Genomic DNA, 21,415 nt, shown 5'->3' with positions numbered 1-21,415 from the left:
CACACAAATATCCTGATAGGCCTTCATGGAACTTCATGGAATATACTTGATACATAACACTATGATGCATTTGTGTATATTACTAGTTTTCAATATTAGAAAGTTCTAGAAGTTAGAATTTAGATTAATAGTTTTTTTTTTTTGCAACAATCAAATCTTCTAGAGACTATTCTTTAGTCATTTTCTCTATGGTTTCCATTGTATACTATTATTTTTGATAACAGACATTTCCATAGCTCATACATATTCCTCAAGTGGGTTTGGCTTTATCTCCATTGACTTTTTCTCCTGTATCTTTTATGTCACAGTGACAGAATTTACCTCTGTGCAGTCAAGACTGTAACTAAAGACTATCAAATCTGAGAAATGGCAATGACAAGCAAGATGATGATTTGCGGTGGCTACAAAATTTTGAATGGGCATTGATGGAAAGTCTGATGTAAAGAGGCTACTAGAAGTGTGTCAGCTGTTACTGTAAACTGCTATGTTATCACTTTCAGGACAACAATACTGTAACTTGCTTAATTTAAGAATTGTGCATTAGGTACTCAGAACATACGGCAGTGCTACATCTCCCAGGAAATGTGCTTACTCACACTTCCCAGCTGTGTTAACTGCAAAACATTTCAACACTTATGTTATTAACAGCAGTGTGTACAATGACAAACCGGTTTGGAGATGAGTAACTTCACAGGACACCAAATAACCCAGATAGCATGCAGGTGTGGGCCTTGCTTTTCCCCCAGTATACTATCTGGTTTATGACCCGAAACTCCCTCCCTCCCTCTTGCTTATCGTTCTGAAAGCGGCAATGTTGCAGCAGCTGGTGGAATAAGCATCTGATCATTTTCACAGCAGATTATCCCAGTTTCTGAAAAGCCCTAATTTACATATGGATGCTAATCTATTTTTCACAGGGCTTCTTCCACATCATTTTTAATAAAACAAACACACAAACAGCGTTTCTAATGAATATAGCTGAAGTGCATGTTTAATAAGCTCTCGGAAATAATACCCAATAAATACAGTTCCTCTGTTGTGAAGCACACACTTCCCTATTGACTGAACCTGAAAAATAAACAAATACTAACAGGACTGTCCCATTAAGGAGATATTTTTCAGTTACATTTATGGTGAGACTGCTAAAGCAACCGACTATGTAACAGTGAGTCACAAATGTGTGTGTGTTAGACTGTTCTAATGCATAGCTATCGGGAGTGGCAAGGCAAAAAAAAAAAAAAGATAAATGGAGAGAATATAAAAATACCATCGTATTTTAATAAATTCAAATTAAAAGGGAGCTACTGTGGAGCTGACAGCTGTCAAACCTTTAATCATGTTCTTGCTTTAACTGCTTTGGAAAAGGGTGAATTCAGCTTGTTTGTATTGCTCCAAAAACACTGAAAAGAAAAATCTTGCTCCAAACTTAGATATAAACACCATTTATATGAAAGGGAGTTTCACTTTCATTTTAAATCAGCAGAAAAGGTGAAAATGAAATACATTTACTATACATATATGTACTTAAATTATATGTATTATGTATAGATTATTGTTGCAGCAGCCACATCAAGCATATAGAACTTAAAAAGGATGGTCAAGTCTTTTTACATTTTCCATTCGGTTATCAAACATTCTAGTTAATCTTTTCTGTATTGATTTGTTTTGTTTGTTTTTAACGTGTCCCTCAGTTCACTTTGCCACGAGTGTAATCCTATCAGCAGTACTTAGTACATTACAGCCCGTTTTACAGCAGGTTTTATCATAGCTTTCATTGGTTTCCTATGTGTTCAACATGCCTTCACTGTGCTTTACTATCTTGTACCATGAGTAAACTCTTGTCAACTATACTAAATTAACCCTGTAAAACTATGATAAGCAGGATAAAAGTTTAATAAAAGTGCAAAACTCCTGCATAACCACAGGAAGCAGGGGTGCGGGGGGCGCTGCAGCACCCACACATTTATTTACCCAAAAATAAATAAATTAAATTCCTTAAGATTCCTTAAGATTCATTGGAAACACAAATGACTGTAAAAATGTGTGCCATGCTAGACACATGACCTCACTACATCATGTAGTCAATCTGATCATGGATCATGGATCATGAATCTGATGTAGCTATCTTACCTCCTGTTGAAATGGCGCAAAAACGCATTGTTTACGTTTTTGGGAAGCCTCAAAACCAGAAAAGATTCAGTGAGTTTGCGGAGGCAGACTCTCAGCCAAGTCCGAGCACCTCTGAAACGACCAACGCACCCTCCCCAGAAATTGATGATAGGGAACGCATTAAACGACCCCCGCAATTCAAACTAATGTTGCAGGTCAAAATGTTAACATTTTAGAGGCAACGCACCAACCAACCAGCTTCAGTTTTCCTGGAAGGTTGTTTGGAAAATAATTTTTTTGTCGTTCATTCGAGAGAAAGGCCACATTTGGAGTTCTGTGATGCAGGCGGTAAGACAACTTTCTTTTTTTTTATGCTGCAGTTGCACAGCATGCATGTCTTTGGAGATTGGGCTTTGGCTATGTGTTATGTTCTTGTTTTTTTGAGTCTGGTCCATATATCTTTTGAATATTAGTTTTTCGTTTTAAGGTTGGCAATGAGCACCATGGACAGCATATAAGCACTCCGCATAGTCAAGCCGCACCAGTATATTTTATCAATGTTGTTAGTTAAACATCTGTATGTGCACTCATAACGTCATTCCTGCCAGGCCCAATTCTGTTAAGTCGCACCCCCCCTTTTTTTTCAGCACCCCTTGTTCAGAATACATTCCCATGGCTATGAACTCCTGTGGTAAATTCACCAAGGTAAACTTTAATTGCATAGCTAGTCAAACTGTAAGGAGATTAAATATAGGCCTAATGCTTAATTCACTGTAATATACAGTGAGGGAAAAAAGTATTTGATCCCCTGCTGATTGTGTACGTTTGCCCACTGACAAAGAAATGATCAGTCTATAATTTTAATGGTAGGTGTATTTTAACAGTGAGAGACAGAATAACAACACAAAAATCCAGAAAAACGCTTTTCAAAAAAGTTATAAATTGATTTGCATGTTAATGAGGGAAATAAGTATTTGACCCCTTCGACTTAGTACTTGGTGGCAAAACCCTTGTTGGCAATCACAGAGGTCAGACGTTTCTTGTAGTTGGCCACCAGGTTTGCACACATTTCAGGAGGGATTTTGTCCCACTCCTCTTTGCAGATCTTCTCCAAGTCATTAAGGTTTCGAGGCTGACGTTTGGCAACTCGAACCTTCAGCTCCCTCCACAGATTTTCTATGGGATTAAGGTCTGGAGACTGGCTAGGCCACTCCAGGACCTTAATGTGCATCTTCTTGAGCCACTCCTTTGTTGCCTTGGCTGTGTGTTTTGGGTCATTGTCATGCTGGAATACCCATCCACGACCCATTTTCAATGCCCTGGCTGAGGGAAGGAGGTTCTCACACAAGATTTGATGGTACATGGCCCCGTCCATCATCCCTTGGATGCGGTGCAGTTGTCCTGTCCCCTTAGCAGAAAAACACCCCCAAAGCATAATGTTTCCACCTCCATGTTTGACGGTGGGGATGGTGTTCTTGGGGTCATTCCTCCTCCTCCAAACACGGCGAGTTGAGTTGATGCCAAAGAGCTTGATTTTGGTCTCATCTGACCACAACACTTTCACCCAGTTCTCCTCTGAATCATTCAGATGTTCATTGGCAAACTTCAGACAGGCCTGTACATGTGCTTTCTTGAGCAGGGGGACCTTGCGGGCGCTGCAGGATTTCAGTCCTTCACGGCGTAGTGTGTTACCAATTGTTTTCTTGGTGACTATGGTCCCAGCTGCCATGAGATCATTAACAAGATCCTCCCGTGTAGTTCTGGGCTGATTCCTCACCGTTCTCATGATCATTGAAACTCCACGAGGTGAGATCTTGCATGGAGCCCCAGACCGAGGGAGACTGACAGTTATTTTGTGTTTCTTCCATTTGTGAATAATCGCACCAACTGTTGTCACCTTCTCACCAAGCTGCTTGGCGATGGTCTTGTAGCCCATTCCAGCCTTGTGTAGGTCTACAGTCTTGTCCCTGACATCCTTGGACAGCTCTTTGGTCTTGGCCATGGTGGAGAGTTTGGAATCTGATTGATTGATTGCTTCTGTGGACAGGTGTCTTTTATACAGGTAACGAGTTGAGATTAGGAGCACTCCCTTTAAGAGAGTGCTCCTAATCTCAGCTCGTTACCTGTATAAAAGACACCTGGGAGCCAGAAATCTTGTTGATTGATAGGAGATCAAATACTTATTTCCCTCATTAACATGCAAATCAATTTATAACTTTTTTGAAATGATTTTTTTGTTGTTATTCTGTCTCTCACTGTTAAAATACACCTACCATTAAAATTATAGACTGATCATTTCTTTGTCAGTGGGCAAACGTACACAATCAGCAGGGGATCAAATACTTTTTTCCCTCACTGTAGTTCTTAAATGTAAGTGAATACCCTCTGTCCACCAAGAATTAATTAATCTGTGGTGCAGTTCTATGTAAGGGTTATTTTTTTGGAAATGACAGCATGAAGGACATATTATGATATTCTTTAAAACAACAGCATTGATTTACCAACAGAGTGTTTATCAACACATGAATGCACCCAATCCAAAGCTGAGAATGTAACAGTGGTCATGGACAACAGCATGCCCGGTGAGACGAACCTAAACAAACTGAAGATATATTGGTGTATTAGAAAGTAAGCTTTTGGAGCAAAGGCATAATTTTCCTTTGACCATCTAAGACCAGTTGCCACAAGTCTCTCTCTTTTTCCCTCTGTTGTTCTAACTTTAAGGAAAATTATTAATATGCATATGCCTGCCATGCACATGTGTATCAATACACCTGTCTTTCAAAGTTCATATATATAAAGTGCAGGGTTGGTGCTGCTGACTCTGTTTTAGGTAGCTTGGCTGAGCTCTCTGATTCAGCTATTATGTCTTTTGTGAACGGCTGCAGTGAACTGGAAAATTAGGTTTCTTTAGTTTCTTTCTTTTTTTTCTTTTTTTTTACTCCAGAAATAAACTATCAGTATTCAGACCACAAGTGGCACATGCAGGATAACTACAATATTACCGAGTATGAAAAGGAGAATCTGTATGCGCCACGTACTACAGCCTCCTTCAGAGAATGAAATGCAACCAACATGCTCATGCTTATCAAGGTTTTGAATCACATTGCTGAAGGACAGTTGAAAATAGCACTGAAAATGTCAAATGTTTCTCAACTATGTGATAGCCACAAAATATAAATCAAGGGTTTATTTTTTATGTTAAATAACGGTGTATACAGCTTGGGAACCTGTGTTTGTTCATGTCCCAAGGGACAATACATTAAAAATTATACAATTTGTATTTTTTATCAGAAACAGTTTATGTAATAAATCCCTCCTACTTAGATCAGTTGTCTGACAGAATGTTTTTCAAAGTCAAATGATCAGTTCTTGAGATTTTGAATTTTCCATGTTCCTGTTCTGGTTGTTAGCAATCTGTCAAACTGCAGTACAGAGGGAAATGTATAGATACAATAAGTGAGAATGACAGTGTAAATTTACATCTAAACTTAAATTCTCCCATCATTTTCTGTTTGCAATAAACATTATGGATACCATCTTGGTGACTAAAAATATATATTCATTTTCCGCTGCTTTTTTTACATGCATTTCATGCTTCATTAGTTTTTGAATGTATATCTTCTGTTGAACTCAGTGTGATATTATGGTAAAGTCAAAAGCAATGGGCATGGTGTCTGAGGCACTACAAAAATAAATTGAGAGGAAAATTTGAAAGCTAGATGGTTCAATTGTTTTCCTGTTCATCAGAAGAACCTGATGCCAACACACCCTAGAGTGTTCACATTCAAATATCTCTATAGCTTTTTATGACCCATAGTTTAAAGAGCAATCATTTAGATTTGTTTGTGGCTGTGCAGGATCAACTCAAAACAGGACTTGGGAAAAAAACTTTGAAACATAATATGGTCAGTTTCTGTTGGTCTCTCTTTCCACAGTTGAAGTATAAAATAAAATAGTTTTCTTTGCTGGTTTGTTTGATTTTCTTGATTTCTTAATTTCAGCATGCGCATAAAATTAAAACTATGGGACTTCAGAGCTTCACAAAATGACAACGTAGTCAATAAGGGATAAGCAATGTATTAGCGAGGTTTCTTGTAAAAAACATAGGTTATAGCAGCTTCTCCTTTCTTGAAGGAATGCAAATAGATCTAATCCGTTACTACTATGAACTGATTCTAAGCAAACGCATTAAATTTACATGTAGAGATACACTAGGCACATGTTAAGTAAATGAAGATAAACTTCATTATCTAGCACAGGGTAATATTATATTAATATTTGGTAATATAGCTTAAAAAACCTGCCACCTGGCCAAATATATGCGTGAACAAAAGAAAAAACAAGAGCATATGCACCACCACCCACTCTTATTCGCGATTGATTTGCTCTCGAACAAACCTCAACCTCCAACTTTATTCTTCCTCTGTCCACTGTACACTGCACCTCCAAGAAAAGCCCAAAGATGTCAAACTACTTTCTAAACTGATAGAATTATCCTAATCCAAAAATGACAGCAGATAGCCTCAAATTGATGGTATCTCATGATTAATTGGTGCAAAGTCCTTTTACAGAAATAACTGTATGGTAACATAACATAATACAGTACATAACTATTATTTGAAGAAATTAAATTAAATCACGTAAACTGAACAATGGACTTTAAATTGATTAAATGCAACATTTAGTATATGGAATGGCAAAACTCACCACTTTACTTAAAATCTCAAACTTCTTTTCCTCTTCCAGTCACCAACAGTAACTCACCAAACTGAATTCGAATGCTGCTTTTTGCACGGACTTGCCTTTTTCTAGTCTCTTTATAGACTTTCTTTATCTTTTCACATGCCAGCTTCCTCATACAATACAATTATAATAAAGGGAAAAATAAAACAATTATAGCACTGTATGTACAATACAAACAAATCACTAGTGCAGATGAACAAGCAAAGCTACATCCACGGCGGTATGTGACACATTGACAGACAAAGGAGGAGGGGGAGTGGGATGCATGCACAGCACAACACTGAATAGCTAGTCATATGGTTGTGTCGGATAGCTGAAGGTCGAATAATCAGGACTCTGCTGTAATTGCAACGCATTCTTCAAACTGAGTTTCCTTTGATTGACAGACACCTAACAGTTTGAAACCTTCAAACTCTTTTACCAGATTTTCTTATAGAACAACCTTCCAGAAGCCTCGGGACTCAGAACTGATCACAGCCTCTTGGCAAGAGAAAGCTGATATTTGTCATTTTATGAAATCAAGAATTAAGCATAAACTAAGCACATACATTTATAGGTGATATCCTAATCTTGTATGACATTATCTCCATTTATTTCATGATCACATTTAATGAGAATAATTGTAAATGTTCATTGTGTGTTTTAATTAATTACCAGTGCACACTTAAAGATATTCACTTTTCCATTGTTAATTATCTTGAACCTAACTTTAGTGGGAGTTAATAGTAGATTTATTTGTGTGCAGATTCTCAAATGGAAACTTTTCTCTACCTGACAGAGTATGGCTTTAATGAAAGAAAAATTTTTTCTTTATTCACAGTTTGTCCTAAGGAAATTCTTTATTAAAAATAAATCATAATTATGATCTACAGCTAAAGTGATAGCAACCAATTCTTACAAGAATCAGCAAAAAAAATCCCAACCTGAGAAGACTTGAATGATAATGAAACTGATATAGGCCTAATGATCTAACAACTTCTTAAAGGAACCCAGAGAGTCAGGTCTACATGGCTGAGTTTTTGTAAATAAGTATCTCCACTTTAAATGTTTAACAACTCTACCATTAAATATTTACAAATGTAGAATAATACATTTTAATTTAAATATAGATTAAAAGAAAAGAAAAAACAATTAGGCTATGTACAACCAGGAATAAAGATTCATGGATCTTCAATGTAAAGGTCAGATAATGTCTGAAGTGAAAGTGAAAGTCTGAATGACCTTCTCTGCAAAGGCACAGGGGACGAGCAAAACAAAAAACAAAACAAAACAAAAAAACACAAAAAAGAAAGCTCAATTTCCCCATGCAACCAAATGATGGGATTTGAAGTGATTATATATTATGTAAACTTTAAATAACTAGTTACACTTTACCTATAGATAAAAACAAAACAAACAAAAAAATTACAGTAATGCCACCAAAAAAGGAACGTCAAAGTTGAAAATAAATACAGCATGGGAAAAATATTTTGTCATCCAAAATGTACACAATTCATATTTGACTGCAGTGATGTCACTTGATAATTTCCTTTTAGCCTAAATTCAAACCACTCTCAAATCACTCTGGGGTTCATGGTTCATTTAAAATTGCTTTCAATTTACTTTACCCGGGAGGCGGAAACAGGATATTAAAAGGTTATCTTGCTTTGACAATGTCAATGTCCTGTCTTCCCCGTGACCCTTTCACCTTTTTGCTTTCCATCATCCAAACCCCCGTGACACTTTCTGTAGGTTATGGATGGAATTTCAGTCTATATTGCGGTTTTGCTTCTTTTTTTTCTCCTTTACCCCCTCCTCTATAATATATTACATCTTTAAAAAATAAGAATGTCTGGTATTATATTATGTACAACGAAGATGCCTTTCTTAACAAATTTAGTCTTGTTTGGCTTCTGAAGTCCTTACCATTATTTAAAACATGGAAGTGTGTTATTTATATCGTTGGACAGAATTATGGGAAAATGTATAAATCATAATCACACCATTAATTAATTTATATCTAAAACATACAAATTGTCAGATTTCATGGACACATTTTTATGATGTATAGAAAAACACACAAGTACTTACTTACAAAAAAACTAACTTCGATGACACGTTTGTTCTGATGTTGTAATGTATTGTGCTGTTATTGAAACTTGCTCTACTGTACATTTGTATGAGATTTCTGTAAAAATGTTTACTTTGTAGTCATAGTACATTGTATAAATAGCCAAAAAGGATATTTAAAACAAAATAGCAGTGTAATGGACATATATAATATTGCTTCTTTGAAACAGGAAAACAAACAAACAAACAAAAACAATGAAATATGATTTAAACCCTGATATATTCAAGTAAAGAAGGACATCCAATGGGTAAAGAATAAAATATAGGCCTAATATCTGTTCCCATGTATCAGGAAATAACAGCATGATAATCTGAATATCCATTAGAATCCTCTCCATGTAATCATAAATCGCATAATTCCTTCTGTAAAATGCTATAGAAAATTGTTTCTTTTTAGCCTCAAAATGTTACATAAAATATTATTTTTTACGTCAATGTGTAGCTTCACTCATATATACAGTATATGGTATACAGCATATATTTATATGCCAGTAAATACAAAGTTATCCTCATTTATCCTGTTTGGAAACAGAAACAGGATGATTATCATTCTTTACTGAACATCAGACTGTTTCCCACTTTTCTGAAAGGAGATGTAAAAGTGTAAAGGTGCAAATGTATCAAGAGACCTTTTCTGTCAACATATTTTAAATATCATAATTCATATTTATAGTCTTTGTTTAAAGATGTTTTATGTAGTTAACTAGTACCCTATAAATTACAATGTTTTGTCATTTTTATATATATTTACAGGATATTAAATGCATCTGTTTATATAGTCTCTGCCAAAATTTCTGGCAGCTTGAAGGGGATGAGCAAAACAGGCTGGAGGTGACTTATATAACAAACAAACAAATAGCCTATATAATCATAATATTGATAATAATAAGTACAGGGTCAATCACTTTCTCATGTCTAAAATAGCTGTAAAATGTATCTCTTCTCACAGTATATAAAGGATTTATTTCCTAAATGACTACATAGAACACACATATACAGATCCCCTCACATATTTAACTATAAACTGAGTAATTTACATAAGTACACCCACCCACTTTCATATAATGAATGCTGTGAATGTTGTAAATGCTGTACATTTTCCAGTCTCTGAGCTAAACTGATGCTGGAGAACTGACTCTGACTTTTCAACACTACCCAAACTGTTTAAATACACAGTATAGTACAGGAGAGTACAGGTGACAGGCAGCCATCTTGTTGTTTTCCTAGTTTCAGACGAGTCTTAGCATTCCTCTTTTTGTTTTAACTTTGCCTTAATTGACGTTAATCTTGTCTGTAATTTGACTTAATTGAAGTCAATTCAGTTCAGCTGCTGAGTTGGTGAAAGTAAATAGATTGTAGAAAGGTGATTTAGTTAAGGACTAGCAGGGATTCTGTTCCAGGAGAAGCCAGGTGGACCCAGATAGGTGTGAATTGGAGGCAGGTAGACAAAAGCTACTTAAAGCAGCCATTGAGAAAGAGCTGCGCTGTTTCTCAGTCATAAAGTTAAGCAGTTGACAAGGGAACGGGAACCAAGAGACTAAAAAACTGTAACATTTAGAAGCATGTGGCCACTACAACGTCAGGTTTGCAGAATGATTGCCTTCCTGGATTAACTCATCCAAGAGGATTTCATTTGTGAACGTTGTTGGCATGTTGAAAATCTAGAGATCAAGGTTCGTGATCTTGAGGCTCAGCTTGTTGATCTGAGCTGTATTATTGATATGGAAGAATCAGCCCATGAGAGAGATGGTGTGCACGACAAAACCTAGGAGAGTTGAGACCTCAGAGCAGGACAGCATAGAGAACTGCTGGGTTACAGTAGGTCGTAACTGCAGAACAGGGCACACACAACCCCTAGAGACACCCCAAGAGATAGAAATGCCCAACAGGTTCCAACTGCTGGATACCGAGTTGGACAGAGACAGCTCAGAGGGTGATGGGAGGGCAGTTGAGCACTAGAGCACCATGGTGCCCACTCCCCCCAGAACAGGGAGATTCAATTCTTAGAGGTGTAGATCACACAGTGTGGTCTAATGATAAGGAGACCCATATGGTATCTTGCCTGCCTGGTTCTCAGGTTGCAGATCTCCCTAAACTAGTAGACAGGCTACTGGCCAAAGCCGAGGGGAATCAGAATCACAATATGGTTAGCTTTAAGGCGTTCGCCAAAATGGTTTAACAGAAAAATATAAAAAGAAAGAAAATGTTGTATAGTGCATACAAAGGCATAGAGATGAAACTAAATACAAAGAATATGTTGAACTGCAAAGAGATCTTAAGAAAGGGATCAGGAAAGCAAAGAGGGAAATAGAAAGAAACATAGCTCTTGGAGCTAAAACTAATGCAAAGAGCTATATGCAATACTACAACAACAATAGGTCAATAAAGGAGGAACTGAAACAGATACAGGGCAATAATGGAAGCATCTTGGAAAACGAACAAGATGTGGCAAATGTACTAAATTAGTATTTCACAGAGATTTTTACTAAAGAAAAAACAGATAACATGCCACAGGTTAACAACCAGTCCAGTCAAACCCTAAGAGAGATCAGGATAAATGAGGAGGAGATACTAAAGGGACGAGCAGAATTAAAACCAAACAAATCACCTGGGCCAGATGGTATATTTCCAACAGTACTTAAAGAAATGAGGGAAATTATTTATAGGCCACTAACTCAAATATTCCAAATGACACTTAGAACAGGGGATGTGCCAACTGACTGGAAGACAGCAAATGTCATACCAATCCACAAGAAAGAGGACAAAACTGAGCCAGGAAATTACAGACCAATCAGTCTCACCTGCATCACCTGTAAAATGTTGGAAAGAATGAACTGGTTGATATCCAGGAAACAGAGGGTGTCGATTAGAGGAGTCGCTTCTAACTGCAGTGAGGTTGTTAGTGGAGTTCCACAGGGATCAGTACTAGGGCCTTTGCTTTTTCTAATCTATATTAATGATCTGGACTCTGGGATAGTTAGCAAACTTGTCAAATTTGCAGATGATACTAAAATAGGTGGCTCAGCAGATACAATCTCGGCAGCACAGGCTATTCAAAGGGATTTAGATAATATTAACATGGCAGATGAAATTCAATGTGGACAAATGCAAGGTATTACATGCAGGTAACAAAAATGTCCACTATAATTACACTATGGGAGGAATAGAACTAGATGAAGTACCACATGAGAAAGACCTAGGAGTCTATGTGGACTCCTCACTTTCTCCATCCAAACAATGTGGGGAAGCAATAAAAAAGGCAAACAGGATGTTAGGGTATATTGTCAAAAGTGTAGAATTTAAAACAAGAAAACAGTTCTGGGCTCCACACTTCAAGAAAGATGTTGCTGCTCTAGAGGCAGTTCAGAGGAGAGCAACCAGACTTATTCCAGATCTGAAGGGAAAGTCCTACTGAGAGACTGAGGGACCTGAACCTTTTCACCCTGGAACAGAGGAGACTACCTGGGGACTTGATCCAAGTCTTCAAAATCATGAAAGGCATTGACCACATCAAACCAGAGGAGCTTTTCCAGATCAGCAGGGACACACGGACCCGGGGACACAAATGGAAATTGGGCTTCAAGGCATTCAAAACAGACAACAGGAGACACTTCTTCACACAGAGAGTCGTCACAATCTGAACAAACTCCCCAGCGATGTGGTTGAAGATGAAAATTTGGGAACATATAAAAATAGACTGGATAGGTTCCTTGGATCACTGAGTTATTAATGGACACCAAACGAGCACGATGGGTCGAATGACCTACTCTCGATTGTAAACTTTCTTATGTTCTTATATTGACACATCATACAAAACTGAAAATGTATGCAGAACCACAATAAGGAAACTGAGTTTCAGACTGATCAGTCAATAGTAAAACAATTACAACCTATAGTTCTTTAAAGATGTGGTATATGTTAGTTAAACACAATTCAGGTAACCTCAACACCACATTCATTCATATATACTAACTTGGCATCTCAAAATTATGGAAGAAATAGAGGATCAGAATAGCCCTAATAAAATAGAAGTTTAATAAAAAAAAATCTGGTTTTGTATTACATAAACTTAGCCATGGCTCTACAGAGGGCAGGGAACCATAAAGTTCCCCAGATGTGGGTTATGTGTACTTGCATCATCACTAAAATTGCATTACTGTTTATTCAGTTGCTTCCTGCCTGTTGAAATTATGAGCTTTCATTCATCCTTTTTCACTTTTGGCGTAATTCCAACTGCCACACTTTTCTCTCACCCTGCTGATGGCAATATTTAATCCTTGATCCTTCAATTCTAGGAAGTGAAATGTGAATCAAAAGATGAGTGACGAACCACTGACAGCTTTCCTCAGTTTGAGAGTAATATTTATAACCTGACTTAGCATATGAGTAGAATTGGTCCTATCAAAATCACATCTGAAACGGTCTATTCTGGAAACACTGGCTCGGAAAGGACTTTCTTAGTCCTGGTCTGCAATCAATCCTGTTACAAAAAGGCCATTTTGATTGAGGGTGAACTATAAAACTAACTGGATTGAGGCTCTCCAGGACAAGGGTTGGAGGCCACTAGCCCAAATAAATGTACTCCAACTTCAAATATTTATGTACTTGTTTGTGATTTGGCACATAGCCTACCTCCACATTGCAGGAGATGATACACACTATATAAAGAAAGTTAGAACTAAACAGGACAGAATGTCTGTCATTTAAATTGGCATACTTGAGACCTACTTATTGTTTGTTTGTATAGTAATGCAGTGTTTTGAATTCTGTCAACTGTCATTATCCAAGAACAAAGATTTGCACTACAACATGATTATTATCATTAGAAATGAATAGATGTATTTTTTGTTGGTGGTGTTTTCTTTGGTTTTGTTTTATTGTTCCACAGGTTTGTGAAAACAATGTTATGAATAAAGCTCTATCATTACCTCTAAATTTGACCTGTCAATATTAAAACCTTGGTATACAATATAAACACAAGGCCCAGTAACACCAGATCCTGAGGGATAGGCTACTGCAGGTATTGAGGGCCACAGTATCCTCAGGTTTTCATTCCACTACAGATTTTAATTTGCTTATTTAAAATTATTATTTGGATAATAAGACCCATCACTTCTCATTTCCAGGTTAGTTGCTACTTGAATGGAATATCAAAATCATGCAATAATCTGTGCTATGGGGGCTGGAGTTGTCAATTGGCAAAACAACAATATTCATATAATAAAATGCTATTAACAGCCTTATTCGTCATGTCTTTGTAAAGACCGAACTCGGAGCCCTGTGAGTTCCACTCATTTTTATTTGGTAAGCTGCTCTTTTGATCGTGATGAAACAGCATTTCCTTGACTCCAAGTTTATTTCTGCCATCATCACGTCTTAGATATGTTCTAAGTACATATCTGATATCCCAATACTTGTTTGTAGTGCTGCCACCTACTGTACTTATCAGGAAATTGTTGTATTATGGAAGGCAGGTAGTTTCCTACAAGAGGTGTTTCTTGTAGTTGGTTTTCCTGTAAGTTATTCATGATGTCATGAAAATAGATGATGTCATGATTTATTTTATTCTTAATCCTCTGCAGCTTGCAGGTGTTGTTCTGTTTAGAGACAAGAATAATTTTATATATATATATATATATATATATATATATATATATATATATATATATATATATATATAGGTTGGTATGCTTATATTTAATTTAAAGTTCCTGGTTTATTTGAACTTTCAATTTTCCTTTAAGGGTTTAAGGGTGTTGTAAGAAAATATTTGGATGCACTGAAGTCAGTACACTCAATAAGGGAAACATTATTCAATACTTGAAGTAACCAGTCACAACACATTATGGACCCATTCAGTAATGAACTGTTAACTTAGTCACAGTTTTTGCATAGAAGTCTTTAAATTAACCAAAAAAGGAATAAAACTGTGTGCTAAATTAACAAATGTAATGACATTGATAAATACTGAACATTGGAAATTACAGCTTCCAGGCAAGTTTCAGTGGAACTGTTATTGATAACTGGAATGTTCTGCTATTTTAATGTTTTCACTTAATTAAGAAAGGAAGGATAATTGTGGAAGTTGATTTATGAAGTTAATGGTTATTTTAAAAATTAAACTTAAAGAAAGTACATGCAGTGAATGGAGCAAAACGTAAATGATTAACAGCATGCTATGAAGTACAGATATGATTAATTGTGTTTTTAGGAATGTATGTAATATTGATTTACAAGAATCCTACATTGTATCTGTATGGCATTTTCAAGTAGAACAAACTGCCACTATATCTATCTGTATATTTACACACAAACACACCTCAAAACTACCATGGTTATTGAAATAAGAAAGGTAGTGAAAGCTTTAATTTATACACTACACATTCATGCCAAGAACTTTAAACATATCCAGATAAACAAACAACTATAGACATTTAATGAAAATGAAAAGATTGAAACGAAAGATTACACTTAACATTAAAATATTAATACAAATATTCTTATTTTCTCTGGAAAGTAAAGGCAGCATGATAGTTTTTCGTAATGTTGGTAGCACCTTGCATCTTGTTACAGCTGGTATTTTACAAGATTACAGGAACCAAGCCTGACATGCTTCAGCAGGTTATATTATACCCAGTGGAGCATTTGCCAAGTAAAGTCAAGCACAGCCCTTTTCAAATCAGTTCACTGTTCCGACAAAATCCCCTTATATACTTCTTTTGGATAAGGACACAGCTGGCATAGTCCAAACTTATAATGAGTTTACACTGTGGGCTCTTAGGATGGTTCTGTGCCAACCTAAGGAAATGTAAATGCAGCCAGCCTAAGGACAGTTCATACACAATGTGAGCATCTCTAGGCAATGCCACCCTGACCTGAGAGGAAGAAAATAATTGAATAATTATTTACATAATCAATACATTTTTTTTTTAAGTGACTTTCAGTTGTGGTGGTCTTTAGCCATTGACCATACAGATATCAACAATCTTCACTCACATCCCCAAGCTGAGATCTGTGTGTTAAAATAAAGTGGATATCACTTTATGTGAGAATGGAGTTCATAAATTGATGACCTACCTTCAGTGGAAGAAATATCTAGACAACAGATGTGCAGAAGGACCCAGGGTTGAGCATTTTTAAGTTGTCTTCCATACTCATACCTCTGATTGAATTAGTTTCTCTCAATCCCTGAGCCCTCTTTAAAAATATACATAAAACAAGAAACAGCAAATAATCTCATTATACCTCCAACTAAATCTTTCTCAGGGAAAACACTTGAACAAGGCATGGAGTTAAAACAAACAATAACAACCAACACAAGAAAACAAAACCTCACTTCTCCATTTAAAAAGGTACACGGTTTGTTCGAGTCAGCCCTTGGCAATAAATACACAGTACAAGTTACGTTTTGGTAAATGTTTCAAAGGCACAATGTTTTTAATTCAATGTGATATTGATGTGGCCCAAATAGTATTCTTATTGGACAAATCAGACAAGATATGGCAATAAACTGCAATTCTGAACACCGTTATGTAATACTCCTGAACACTGACCTTGATGGATTCACAGAGCACATCATTATTCTTTGAATTAACTCCTGAGAGGATGCTGGATTTCAAATTCATTAGTAATACACATGTTCAAAGCCAAGTACCACACAAAAGGATATTAACGCAGCAACAGAAAACCAGGTCCCTAGACGCCATACTTACTTGCCTAAAGAACATAAGCAATCAAAATGTTGATGTTTTAAACGGCATGAGGTCCATCAAAAATGACCTGGATGGGTATAAATGTATTGTGTGAAGACTGGAGTATCATTGCCAACCAGCTAATTGTATTTCTTGAAAGTAACAAGCATTAAGTGCTAAGTGCTTAGAAAATGTTTCTGTTGTAAATGATGTACACACAAAAGAGATAGGTCACATTACAGTGCTGAATGCTAAGTACTAAGTCTAGTTTTAGAGTTTTAGCTTTGATATGGTTGATCCTTCCATAATATTGGTTAGCTTTAGCAACTGGTAGAATAATAGTTCAAGTCATATCTTATAAACAGTCAAGAATGTGCTTTGTCTTCTAAAAATGTATAGGTTTTGCATTCTGCATTCGCCAGGCTACAGGATAACACATTTACACAGCTACAGAGAGAAAAAGAAACCCCCATTTAACTCCCTACCTGATAGCCGTCTTCTCCATGGCATCAGGACTGTCCAGCGCAGGAAGCTCATCTGCAAGGATTTCCTCTGGGTTTCGGGGATCGATAAGGATCCCCCTTTTCTCCTTGTCCTTGATTCCAATTCCAGCTGTGATGGCATTCCACAGAGCATTCTGGGATTTAGAGCCTTGAATACAGGACAGCACGACTTAACCCAGACAACGTATGGGACTTGGACATGATTCATTATCAAAATGTATGTATTGATTGTGTGGTAGTCAAATTAAGACCAATATGTATTATCAGGGAAATTAGTGCTGCTTAAAATCTCTTTCCACTGATGACCCATCTCATCTTGTTTCTGTTCTGAGGAGGCTGCTGTGAAACACATATTTCCCCAGCTATCAATTTGCCAAAGGTCCCCTACTATGGGCCTGCAACCATAAACCTGCATCAGACTGATCACTCGGATAAGACTGAACTTATGCCATCAGCAAGAAACAAAGGTGCACAATAAATGGGTGAATCACTTTTAGAAATTTGCATCACTGATATACTCTCTCTTCCCTAATTTCCACACTGGCATTAATTACCAGCATGGCAAAGGGCAAACAAACTGACATTCCAGGGGATCTACAGTACAGTGCAAAAGTTTTAGGCAGATGTGAAAAAATGTACCTAGAAGAATTGATGCTGTTTTGAAGGCAAAGGGTGGTCACAGCAAATATGGATTTGATGTAGATTTTTCTTCTGTTCACTCACTTTGCATTTTGTTAATTGATAAATATAATCTATCAACAGAATGCTATTTTTGAAAGCATTCTTACTTTACAGCATTTTTTCACACCTGCCTAAAACCTTTGCACAGTACGATATATCTATTATACACTGGGTTTGGGGGCATATAAAACAGAGACAAAGACAACTCCAGTGTCTGAAATATGCAGTAAAAAAGACAAAAAGAAAAGTCTGGCAATGAAGATCAAACACAGCTGGACATGAAATGAGCAAACACATTAAACAGAATGAAGTAGGCTCTCTCTCTCCCTCTCTATACACATGTACATGCACACAGAGTGTTGGGTAGTAATGGAATAAAAGTATTCCTGTTATGTATTCAGATAACTACATTTTCATAACTGTATCGATTATAGATCATTCAAAAATAAATAAACATCAGTCAGTGGACTCGAGGAAAGTACAAATAAGCTAGCAGTGACGTGTTGGTTAATCTTTCTGACCGCGAAGCCCACACCTGTTTGTAATGTTATAATTCAACTTCGTTTGGATACGAATTATAACTTAAGCTTCAGGAACATGATTTCCCTTTTTTCTCTTTAGTGCCAAACTGGGTGCATGATGGCTCATTAATTCCCATGAAAACAGTCTAAATCAAAGTCAGTACAGATATGTCGAAGTAAGTACAAATCATTTGGATTTTTATTATAATTATTATTTATTTTGTGCAATTATCTTTAGACTTGCTCTATTTCTATTTTTGTTTTAGAAGGACATACATTAAGCAATAAAACACTTACCTTCTACAGTAAATTAAAGGTTAACGAGTGAAAAAGCCATCAACTGCATTATGCCTGAGGGGACAATTATCTAAAAACTATGTGAATGGTGGAATAAGGAGATATGCTTTTAATGTGCCCCCTTTTAATGCAGTACTGACATATTTACTGTAATAATAAGCAAAATGACAGGTAGGTACAAATACACAATAAAAACAAAAATAAAAACAAGAAACTGATGTGTAATGAAAAAAAATTTACAATCCACAGATAGTCTGTATATTGGGTGGGAGTCTATCACTATAGTTTGTGTCTTCTTGCATTCATAGTGGAAAGCTTGCATAAGAATGTGTGTCAGTCATTATACTCTGATTAATACTCTGCATGACTTATATGAATCTCCCCCCCAACACAGACACACACAAATACAATAAAATAAGACCTTAAACAGGCACACACACACACAGACAGAAAAAGATTAGTCTTCCATATTAAAATTTACTGTACATTAAATATAGACCATATTTAGTAATATAGAGTAATAGTTCTCACTCGTTCTCTCTCTATATACTCTCTCTAAGTATACTCTTCATAAAAAAAACATGCAGGAGGTTAGAAACATCTATTCAAGCCAATGTATACAAACATACAATAAGCCATTCTACTCATAGTCCAACATCTGTTTGCTACCAACTTCTCATAATACAGGAGTGTTTTCAAGAGTCTCCACCTTCCAGAGAATTACAGCTCAATGCCATAAATCAGGACATTACCACAAACCAAGTAATAAGAGCAATCATTGATGGGCTGTTTCATCTGCAATTCTGACAAACTAACCTTTATACTTGTTTATTAATAAAAACAAACATGTCTGGACAAACCAGTCAAAAATAAGATTTGTCTAGAACACTAATGTATGCATATTTTCTTAATTGCAAGTATCTGAACAATTTTAAGTAATAGATTTGAGAAGTTTGTATTCATTGAAATTGTTAGGGGTAATTCGTTTTTTTTTTTCTTTTTTTGTGCACTTAAGAAAAAGGATTTGAAAGCTGAGAGAGACTGATAGGGAAAATATGTAATGATCCATTCCAATGCTTTGTGATCTTACCTTCAATTTAATGATAGTCAAATCACACTATAATTAATAAGCAATGTTTCATATTCATCCTCTCAAGATCAAAGAGCAAGTACTGTATGTTACTGCCACCTTGTGGAAATAAATAGCTTGCATTTATTATATCAAGAGCCACAGAAACATATTAAACAGCTGCATACATGTTAAATCAAGGCAACAGTTCTGTACATCATAATCCAGATGTTAGTGTTATATTTATTGAGGCTAATCCTACAAAAATGTTTGTGGATATACTGGTCAACATAATTCCAGATAACCCTGTCATTCTTATCACCAGTGTGTTTGTGTCCCAGGTGAACACTGCTTCTCATTTAATGTATGAGTGACTACACCATCTTGTGGTTTAAAGAGGTGAGGACCTTTGCAAAAACCCTGCTATTCCTCCCAGAAGGCTCAGGTACATTCCCAGTACATCACACCTGACTCAGTTAAGTACAATTAATCCCCTTTTTTATCTTTCTCCACAGGACAGCAAACAAACAGCAAAAAGAAAATCACTATGGGGGAAGAAGTCCACATAATCTAGGGCTGGCTAAAGAACAATAAAATGCCAATGCCAGGATAGCACAGGCAGATGCAGACAAGTGTGCCTCCTTTGGTGTCCTGGCGTGTAAAAACAATACACAATAAAACAATTAGTGCATAAATCAAATAAACTAACCAAAAATGTGCAATGAAAAAATATTTAATGCAAACAAATGTGAATAGTACAAGGAAAAGCAAATAAATCCATTGATCAATAAGTAAAACATCCATAAACCTCAATAACAGTGGTAAAAACATTTTTTAAATGCTAGGACACCTCCAGTGACGTGTGTGTGGGGGGAGTTGTGTGAGCAAGTATTCTCTAATCATTGGTTAATGAGTAAAGCTGTTGCTCTAAGACAGGGATGGACAAGTCTAGTCAGAGAGGCATGCAATGTCTTCGGGTTAATCCAACTAAAGCACTTACTTCATCTTATTATTTGGACACATTAAACAAGATTGAGCAATTCTCGAGCAGATGGTGGTTTGAGAAAGAGACTTAAATAATCTGCTGGACTGTGACTCTCCCAAACTGCAATTGGACATTGTCTTAAGCAATTAGTCTTACACAATGTTGGTATATACAGTGCTTAATTTGTAAATGACGAGGTGCCCGAGCTAAATGTGAATGCGAGAGAGTGGATGTACAATGGGGTAGCAGAGGAATCAGGGTGCTAAGTATGACAAGTGTGGGGGGGCGGGGGTTACGCTACTGAGTGTGTGTGTGTGTGTGTGTGTGACACTGTGTGGGGTTGGTCAGCATCTGGGGCTCAAAAGTGTGACTCAGGAAAATATTTAATTACATACAGAGTACAGGTAATCAAATCAAAATGGACATACAAAACTGATACACAAACCCTAGCTGCCCTCGAACCTAAACCAAGCACAGAACGGGTCCTTCTCTAAACATATGAGAAATACACAAACGACAAACAAAAATCAAATTCCAATTGACAATCTGTAATGCAAGTCCAAGTTCTATTAAATTCATACTTTCAGCTGTGGTTGTTTCCCTTAAACATATTACCTTTTTTGACATTTCTTTTCCACAACTCACCAGGACATATATATTATTAATTAACATAGGTGTACCTGTATATAAAAAATGTAATCCAA

At 36.4% G+C, this 21,415-nt stretch overlaps 1 protein-coding gene across 1 annotated transcript in view; it reads right to left on the bottom strand.

The window, feature by feature from the left end:
* Positions 1 to 17,298, bottom strand: part of LOC136768296 (dual specificity calcium/calmodulin-dependent 3',5'-cyclic nucleotide phosphodiesterase 1C) — a 151,076-nt gene extending 133,778 nt beyond the window's left edge. The window contains exon 1 of the mRNA XM_066722463.1: positions 17,141 to 17,298. Coding sequence (XP_066578560.1) covers positions 17,141 to 17,160 — 20 coding nt within the window. The 5' untranslated portion in view covers positions 17,161 to 17,298. The remainder of the gene's footprint in view (positions 1 to 17,140) is intronic.
* Between the last annotated feature and the right edge of the window lie 4,117 nt (positions 17,299 to 21,415).

The sequence above is a fragment of the Amia ocellicauda genome, chromosome 2 (assembly GCF_036373705.1).
Source record: "Amia ocellicauda isolate fAmiCal2 chromosome 2, fAmiCal2.hap1, whole genome shotgun sequence".
Lineage (NCBI taxonomy): Eukaryota > Metazoa > Chordata > Actinopteri > Amiiformes > Amiidae > Amia > Amia ocellicauda.
Note: the sequence above shows the minus strand (reverse complement) of the source record. Positions and strands in the feature narration are given on the sequence as shown.